Source organism: Sinocyclocheilus anshuiensis, unplaced genomic scaffold (genome assembly GCF_001515605.1).
Source record: "Sinocyclocheilus anshuiensis isolate Anshui unplaced genomic scaffold, SAMN03320099.WGS_v1.1 scaffold487, whole genome shotgun sequence".
Classification (NCBI taxonomy): domain Eukaryota; kingdom Metazoa; phylum Chordata; class Actinopteri; order Cypriniformes; family Cyprinidae; genus Sinocyclocheilus; species Sinocyclocheilus anshuiensis.
This window is the reverse complement of record NW_015548240.1, coordinates 2,675,026-2,683,929: the sequence shown is the minus strand read 5'-3', so window position 1 is coordinate 2,683,929 and position 8,904 is coordinate 2,675,026. Positions and strand designations below refer to the sequence as shown.

Sequence of the window (8,904 nt, the reverse complement as noted above, 5' to 3'; positions counted from 1 at the left end):
TATATATATATATATATGTATATACTTATAATATACAATATAATGAGTACACTGAAACAAACTACAACTCTCTCAATATTTTTCACATTTCTTGTATCCATGGCAGAAAGAAAGACTTTCTGTGGTACTATTATAAAATACAGCTGCAAGCAGCGATTAAGGGGCCAAGCACAAATGAGTGCATCAGATCAGTTGAAAAAATTAGTAACTAAATATATTTGTTGATGATTTTATGTAAAATGGTTGAAAACCCATAGATACAATTACTTGTAATGTGACAACTGCTTATTGGCCAATTACTTATTGGCCAACAGGTGGTGCTGCCACCAAACTGATCTGGTGTTGTCAGTGTTGTTGGGTGACAATGACACAAATTTTGCAGTCAATATGCCAAAGCATTGTAGAAATACAGCCTCAGATCCAGTTTGGCATCATTAACATTTTATGATAAGTAATTCAAAAACAGTTTGATCTGTCAAAGCATGGTGAAAATCAGACAAACCATCTAGAACGAAAACTTTAAAAAGGAGGTTTTTGGAACATACAAAACACCAGGAAAACAGAAAATTATGCTATATGGTGCGACTGATTCAGTATGAGCCAGGGAATTGGGATCGGGAAAGGTCCACGAGTCAAACTCGGGACGCCCGAAGCGCAACGGTGCTATGTGTCATGCGCTGCCCATGAGGCTATTGGCGCCGACAGCAAATTCTGGTTTTAAGCAAGCAATCACACCAACAGACAGAAACAGACCTACCTTGCACTCTCCACAGCATTGGAGGAAGATGTTAACCGCTCTTCCAGGAGTGCCACTCTGCGTCTCAGCTCTCCCTCTCTGTCCTCAGCTGCCAAAGCCTCACGCGTGTATGAATCCTCAATCTCTAACAGGTGATTGCGCAAACGCTCCACCTCCTGCTTCAGGCGCTGCTCTTTATCTCGTGTGTGCTGCAGCTATATACAGAAAGTACATGAAAGTACAGCAATTCCCACAAATTAAAATACATTTTTAATGGATGCAACTGGATATTAAATTGAATTGGGACAAGGTAACGTTTAACGTTTTCAATCTTTTAGTAAGGCAATAAAGCACAGCAATTTAATATTGGCCTTTGCTACCTCACTCTGAAGAGCAGTCGTCTCCATTTGTTTTTGTTTGAGGGCCATCATCACTTGATCTCTTTCCTGCTGAAACAACACTGCCTTCTCCTGCATGGACTTAACTTCATTCAACAATTGGTTCAGCTCACCAGATTTACCCTGCAGTACAGACAAAGGCAGAATAGGTCAACTTCACAACACATATAGAACTAGAACAGTCCAGAACAAGTTGCATGCCTTCATTGGCATCAACATTACAAATGTGAATTGTTCCCACTGCAATTATTTTGGAGAGTTGGGTGAACAGGAGAGAATTAAATAATAATAATAATAATAATTAAATAAAATCCAAAGTTACTACTGTTCAAAATTGTAGGATGAGCAATATTTTTTGTTTTTGAAAGTCTCCTATGCTCAATAAGGTTACATTTATTTGATCAAAAATACAGTAAAAACAGTAATATTGTGAAACATTACATCAAATTTAAAATAACTTTTCTTTTGTATTCTTTTAAAATGTTATTTCTTCCTTAGAGAGCAAAGCATAATTCTTTGATTAAGAATTTCTAACATTTTAAAAAGCATTTTAATGTATTTTTACACATTTTTTGTATTTAAAAACACACAAACAGACAAACCTGCTCTTTATCTTTTAGCATCTTCTCCATGGCAGTGGCCTTCTCATTCACAGCACTGAACTGAAACTCTCGTTCCCGAAGCAGCAGTGACACCTGCATGTTGGTTTCCTGCAGGGCACGGAACTCTGTCTCTTTCTCACGAGCTTTTGCCACTATCGCTTCATTCTCCTCCTTTAGCTTCTTCAAATCGAGTTCCAGGATCAGGGCACGCTCCTTCAGATTTGTCACAGCCTGCTTCAAGACCTCGTTGTCATTTTCACGATTACGTAAACTTTCACTCACCTAGATTGTACAAGAAAAAAATATCACATAAGGTTAGGATTAACAAAATTATTCAGAGATTTTTTAAGTATCTAAAATCATAACACATTTCATGTGCAAACTTTGGAATGTAAACAAAATCTCAAATCTGACATTTTACTCCTTCAAGCCATTCAACACATCAGAATTGTAAGTCACCTGACACAGTTGGTCTCCCTTGGTCTTAATGAGCAGATCTTTCTCTCTGAGGGAGCGCTGTAGCGATTCTTGCTTCTCTCTGGCCTGCTTGAGCTCCTCTGCATGGCTTCTCTGCTCACTTTCAGACAGAGATGCAGAATTCGACAAGCGATGATTGTTTTCCTGCAGAGTTCTTATCATGCTCTCCTTCTCTGCTAAAATTCTCTGCATTGACTGCAACTCCTGATGTAGGCTCTCATTTTGGCCTGGTGGTGCTGCCCCCTTCAGGTTTGGAGGGGCAAAAGCCTGGGTGGCCATCATAGCGGAAGCATCTGGAGATTGCTTGCCACTGCCAAGCTTCCCAAGCAGGACGTCTTTGGTACTACTTAGCTGGCTGATGGTCTGCTGCACCTGTGCCAGCTCTTGACTCAACAATCCCAGCTTTTTCTCTTTCTGCTCATAGCTCTGAATAAGTCTGGAGTAATCCACCGAGAGCTTTGAGCTGCAGTCACTATCTGCAGAAACCTGCCCCTGCAGCTTGAGCAGCTCCTCTTGTAGCTGAGCAGATTCATGCTGCATGTTCCTCACAGTCGTGATAACCTGCTGCTTCCACTCCTCCATCTTCTTCACTTGCTGTTTGAGAGTGTCACGTTCTTGCAGGAGCTCCTCAAACTGGTTGCTGCTAACACCCCCCGAGCCACCACTTACAGAATCGCCTGCACCAGATGTCTGGAGGACAGAGACCAGGGTCTGACATTTCTGAGTCAAGGCGTCAATCTCAATATCCTTCTCACGAATGATGCGGGAGAGGTTCTGAATGGTCTCTCGAAACATCTCTTGACTGCCTGAAGGGTCACTCATAGTGGAGAGCCGCTGATTTTCTTGCTGGAGCTTCAACAAGGCGGCTTCCTTGGCTGCAACAATGTCCATAATGCGATGGTAGTCTGAACGCAGCTGGCTGTTTTCTCTGGTTTTCTCGTTGAGCACGGCCAACACCTGTTCACGTTCCACCGCATACGCCTGCAACTGCTGCTGCAGGAACACCACATCTTGACCATGGCCACCAGATACTCGAGCGTGGAGGGCCTGGATTTCTAAATCTTTTTGAAGCACCATCTGCGAGAGTTTTCCCAGCTCATTTTGAGAGACCATAAGCTGGTCGAGCTGTTTGGTTAGAGACAGGTTCTTCTCATTTAGCTGGTTAATCTCAGTCTCTTTCTCCTTGATGCCTTTCACAAGCTTCTCAATCTCCACCTTCGAAAGGTCATGTTTCTCGTTACCGTTTTCGCCATTCAGTGACTGGGTCTTGTCCTCTTGTAGGATTTCTACGGACTGTATTTGACTCTGTCCTTGTGTGCTCAGGACCTCCACTTCTGACTGAAGCCGGACAATCTCCTCATCCTTAGCAGTGATGAGTCTTTCGTAATTGAGTGAGCTTTGTTCATGTCTTGTCCGTGCTTGCTCAAGTTCACTCTGTAGCACCTGCAGAGAACGCTGGGACTGCAGCGCTGTAGCCTGCTGCTCCTCTGATACCGTTCTCAACGATTGGACCTCTTCTTCCAGTTGATCTCTGGCAGCTTTGAGCTGGGCCACCTCAGTCTCAAGCTCTGTGATGATGTCCAGTGTCCGTGGCTCTGACAATAATGGCGGTCTGCTTTGCTGGTCCCTCAGACGATCGATCTCTTCTTTTAGATGGCTGTTTTCTTCCTTCATGGCTCCAAGCTGTTTGTCCTTCTCCTCCACCGACTTTCTTAGAGAGTCACACTCTTGAGTTGCTCCCAAGAACTTGCGCTCTAATTCCTGTTGTGCTTCTGCAGCTTGAGCTTTTAGGGTTTCAGCAAAGGTGTCCTTCTCCTGCAAAAGCTCGGTGAGTTGATTTTGGCCTGCCACAGTGATGTGCAGCATCTCACTGGTGTCTTTGTGGTCAGAGACCATCTGCTCCATCTCACGCTTGAGCTCTGCAATTGAGAGATCTTTTTCCTTATTCAGTTTCACCATTCGCTCGTGTTCGGTCTGTAGCGCAGAAGCATCCAGAGAGCGTGCTCTGGTTAGTTCGTCGATGGTTTGTTGATACTGTTTGGCCTGATCTGAAAGTCGCTTCTCAGTCTGGCTTAGCTCAGATTCTAACTGGCTCTTCTCTAGTTTCAAGGCTTCAATGCGGGTCTCTTTCTCCAGGGACATCCTGCTTAGAGAGGCTTGACCATCTTGGATCTGCTTTTCCAAACTGTCAATCTTTTCTAAAGCCTGAGTGCTCTCTTCTTTCAACATTCTATTTTCAATTTTCAATTCAAAATCCTCTGAAATGGCCCTCTCGTAGGAGGTCTTTACTTCTGCTAACTCTGTTCTCAAGTCCTGGATCTCTTTATCCCTGGTCTCAAGTACCTTCCTGTGTTCCTCTAATGCGTTCCCCTGCTCCCCAGAATGACTTAACTTCTCACAAAGTGCAGTAAGTTCTGTCTCTCTTTCCTGAAGCACCCTCTTGAGGTCAGAGGACTCCTGCCGCAGCTCTTTGCCCAGATCCTGTGACTTGCACAACTTTTCCCTCAACTCTTTTACTGTGGATTCCAATTGCTGCTTTGCCATGTGCCGTTCATTCAAGGAGAAGGCACTTTGACTTAGCTTCTCCCCCTGAGCTTCCAGCTCCAGTTGAAGAGTTTGTCTCTGGTCAAGGGAGGAGTTGAGATCTGACTGAAGATGGGATTTTTCCGCATCAGCCTGGGTTTTCTGCAGGGACAGCTGTTCCTTCACTGCAATAAGATGCTGGAGAAAGAAAACTATGTAAGTATGTAGTATATCAACTCAAATTCTAAACACATTAAACAGATCCAATAATTGTATTCTGTCTAATAAAAACATACACTGGTTCAAAAAGAGTACCTGTGTGGCCTCCTGGTTCTGTTTGTCCAGTTCTTCCAGTTCAGCACTGAGTGTCTCTATATCAAGATGGGCTTGCTTTAGAGCTTGCTCCCGTTGGACTAGCTGACTCTTTAGGTCTGAAACTTCCTGTGACCGTTCCAGAATACTTTCTGATTCTCCTGCCTTGTGCCTCTGCTCGGCCAGGGTCAGTCTCTCAACTAACGCAAGCTATTGAAGAAAAATAAAAAAAAGGGTATGAAACTAATGTCAGTTAAGTGTAAATTATCATTTACATGATAACATGCAAGTGTCCTTTCAAAAAGCTGTTGAAATATTGATTACCCCATCTTCAAAGATTTTTTTATTCGAAAGATACCGAACTTCTGTTCAAAAACAGGAAGAAACAGGTATTAGTGTGTACCATAATATTGTCAATATACACATACCTTTTCTCTCTCCACCTCTTCCTTCTCTTTCCTGAGGGTATCAATGATGGTGTTGAGTTCCAGTATGTCAGCATGTTCTACTTCTTCTGTAGGACTGCTCTGAATTAAATGATAAAAAAAAAAATGTAAAAAGTATTGACACTCATCCTCATCCTCACACTTACATTATTTGCAGAGGCAACCAGAAAGTGTCCAAACACTTTCTTAATTTTGAACATTTTATCAATTGTTTAATATTTGAATCCTCAGCATGGCTAAAAACATCTAAATATTATTGGGCTACAAACTTCTAAACTGTCTAGAGGAAGGTTTTTAGCAAATTTACCTCACTGAGAGTCCTTAATCTAGCCATCTCTTTCTCTGCACCTAAAATAAAATACAAAAACATAAATATGAGAGAGCAGTATGAGCAATATCAGAGATTTTCCTATCCAAGAACATATGATTTGATCTAACACAATTTGTTGTGTTCTCTATACCGGCCAGAGCTTTTTTCAGGATTTGTATCTCATTGTCATGCTGGGCTTTCAGCATAGACTTCCCTTCCTGTTCCTGTACTCGAGCCTGGAGTTCATTTACAGACTTCTGAAGGCGACTGTAATTCTGCAACAATTCTGTATTTTCTGCTGTAGCCTCCTCCTTTTCCCTCTCTAGCTTGGCCTTCTGACGCTCTGCCTCCTCCAAACTGGCCAATAGATCGCTGTGCTGTTTACACTGAAGCTCTGCCTCCTCCTGTAAAGACTGTATGGTCGATTGCAACTCTTGAAATTTGGCAGAGTCCTGTACTGTGGTTGATTTTTGGACAACACTTGCACCTTCTGAAGAAGAGGGAGATAAACACAGCATTGTACTCAAAATTCAACCGATAATTTCAAAACTACCAAATACAAAGCAAACACGTTATCTGCATTTAAAAGGTTCAAAAATGTCCTGACTTTTATTTCCTAATATCCATCAACGTTTCCCCTCACCACTTTGAAGCTGCTCCTCAAGCTCCTCGATTCTCTCCTCATACTCTGCCAGCTCCTCTCTGTGCCGTTTTGAGATTTCAGCCATTTTCTGCCTCTGGGCGTCCTGCAATGCTGCCAGTTCGTGCTGGTGCTCATCCACCTCTCGTGCCATTTCCTCTCTCAGCTCCTGATTGGGTCAGAACGTCAGTTGGGTTAAAAACAGAACCAGATCCCAAGCACTGACCAACAGGAAAGCACCTACTCTTTGTTACAGATGAAAAGGTTTTTCACCTTGATCATTCTTTGCATTTTCAGAACTTCACCCTGGTCTCCGTTACCATCAACTCCTGGTAGCTTGGATGCCTGATAAATTGAAATATAATAAAATATATAATAAATAATCTAATTCTAGTTTATAGCTCTCTCATGATATAATTGTAAAATTAAAAGTGACCTGAGCAACTCTCCTCCAGTGGGCCACTTCAGACTCCAGACGATGCACCTCATTGGAAAGACGGTTAATTTCCTGCTGTGACCACAGGACATCACTGAGGTCCACCTCATCACCATGGAAGCCTTGATGGACAGCTGTAGACCGGTGCAGAAAGGAAGACGAAGTAGTGGTAGTGGCAGCAGTGGTAACAGGAAGTACAGCAGCACCAGAGGAGGATGAGCTGGCTGCAGCCTGAGCAGAATGTTGGAGTTTCTGAACCTCCTCCTGCAGACTGCTCTGATGGGCCTTGAGGTGACTGATCTCCACCTTTACAACAATAAACATACACACAATATCATCCGCATGATTCTAAACTTTTGAAATTCTCCCACTATAATTAGATAAGTGTAATTATTTTCCCAAAAATAAAAACCTAAAAAGAAAAACCTCTTTCTGTTGCAGGAGGGTTCTGTATTCCACTGACTGCTGTTTGACCTGAATCTCTGCCGCCTCCAGCTTCTCCTCCAGCTCAGAGTTTATTCTTCGCGAGCGCTCATACTAAACCACACAAAAGCAAATACATAAAAATAAAAGAATTCAATTACAGATGTTAATGCACTGACAAAATGTTTTGAAGCAACTCATCCTTTAACTGAATTATGGTGCATAATTAGGCATTTTTTTAAACAATGTGTGCAAATAAAAAGTAGAAATGTCTTCATTTTCAAGCACACAAAACATTAGGTCTCATGACAGAATTGAGAAATATCTTCAGCATTAGACTAGGACTTTTTTGTGCTCGATTAATCACCTCAGATTTTTGAGTTGCATATAAAGTCTCCAGTTCCTGCAATCTAGAGTTGGACACCTGCAGCTCAGAGGAAGCATCTGTAAGAAAAAAAAACATGCTGACATTTAATAAAGTCATGGTTCCTGAAATAGCTGAGCCTACATCTGTGCATGCAGCTCTATTATACAGCAATTGTCTCATGTGTGAGTCATATATATATATATAGTGACAAGTCCTTCCCATTTATCTAAATAAAAATATCTGATGAAAATGATAAGAACTTCTGTTCTTCTGTAAATCATTTCTAAGTCACTGAAAGAGATGATACACTGACTAACTCCAAGACCTCACTGAATGAGAAGGTTAAAGATGAACAATCCTTGCCAGGAGTGCAGAAAGTAAAAATATCCTATTAAACCACCAAAAGCCTACTACATTTGCATTTTCCAAAGGAATCATTTAAAGTCATGGTTTTAAAGGACACATTATTCGATTGTTGGGTGACTGTCCCTTTAAATAGGCTACCAACATTGCAGGAGGATCAAGTTCAGTTATTTTTTCCCAGCAGCTGCACAGCCACAGCAGATATTACCTATAACCAACAAGTACACTTAAATAAATACAGACTCCTAAGCAAATAACTAAAGCTATAAAAAAAGCACAATATAAATAAAACTCTTGAGAGTGAAAAAAACAACAACAATAATAGATAACAGCAGGTTTTTGTCCATAAGCTTCCATTTCAATGTCCATTTCAAAACGGTTCAGGTTCACATGACAAACAAGAGTCATTTACACACAAAGCATACTGTGTTTCAACCCCACTTGCAAATCTCATGTATGCAAACAAGACTAACATTAACTTATTTTCATTATTTAATGCATAAAATATGGATCTGAGAAAAACTAGCACAAACCCCAGCAAGTCTGAGGTTAAACACAGTTAGCTAAACTAACTCACTACATCTGGGCATTAAGGAACTATTTACCATAGGGAAATGTCTGCCTTAAAAACACAATTGGGGTGGAGTAGCATAGTGTATAATAGCAATAACTGTATTAAATTACCATTAGTTAGATGATCCTCTTGAAGTATCATGGAGCTAAGCTTAAAGGGATAGTTCATCCAAAAATGAAAATTAGCCCATTACCCTCAAGCCATCCTAGGCATATGACTTCCTTCTTTCAGATGAATCCAATCGGAGTTATATTAAAAATTGACTTTGATCTTCCAAGCTGTTTAATGGCAGTCAGC

At 41.4% G+C, this 8,904-nt stretch overlaps 1 protein-coding gene across 1 annotated transcript in view; it reads right to left on the bottom strand.

The window, feature by feature from the left end:
- The window catches only part of LOC107655016 (thyroid receptor-interacting protein 11-like), a 23,442-nt gene that overhangs the window by 10,869 nt on the left and 3,669 nt on the right, over positions 1 to 8,904 (bottom strand). The window contains exons 2-14 of the mRNA XM_016442406.1: positions 7,671 to 7,747; positions 7,307 to 7,417; positions 6,881 to 7,186; positions 6,718 to 6,789; positions 6,448 to 6,613; positions 5,956 to 6,294; positions 5,802 to 5,842; positions 5,477 to 5,575; positions 5,052 to 5,258; positions 2,196 to 4,934; positions 1,737 to 2,018; positions 1,117 to 1,257; positions 758 to 951 (exon numbers count right to left, since the gene is read on the bottom strand). Coding sequence (XP_016297892.1) covers positions 758 to 951; positions 1,117 to 1,257; positions 1,737 to 2,018; positions 2,196 to 4,934; positions 5,052 to 5,258; positions 5,477 to 5,575; positions 5,802 to 5,842; positions 5,956 to 6,294; positions 6,448 to 6,613; positions 6,718 to 6,789; positions 6,881 to 7,186; positions 7,307 to 7,417; positions 7,671 to 7,747 — 4,774 coding nt within the window. The remainder of the gene's footprint in view (positions 1 to 757; positions 952 to 1,116; positions 1,258 to 1,736; positions 2,019 to 2,195; positions 4,935 to 5,051; positions 5,259 to 5,476; positions 5,576 to 5,801; positions 5,843 to 5,955; positions 6,295 to 6,447; positions 6,614 to 6,717; positions 6,790 to 6,880; positions 7,187 to 7,306; positions 7,418 to 7,670; positions 7,748 to 8,904) is intronic.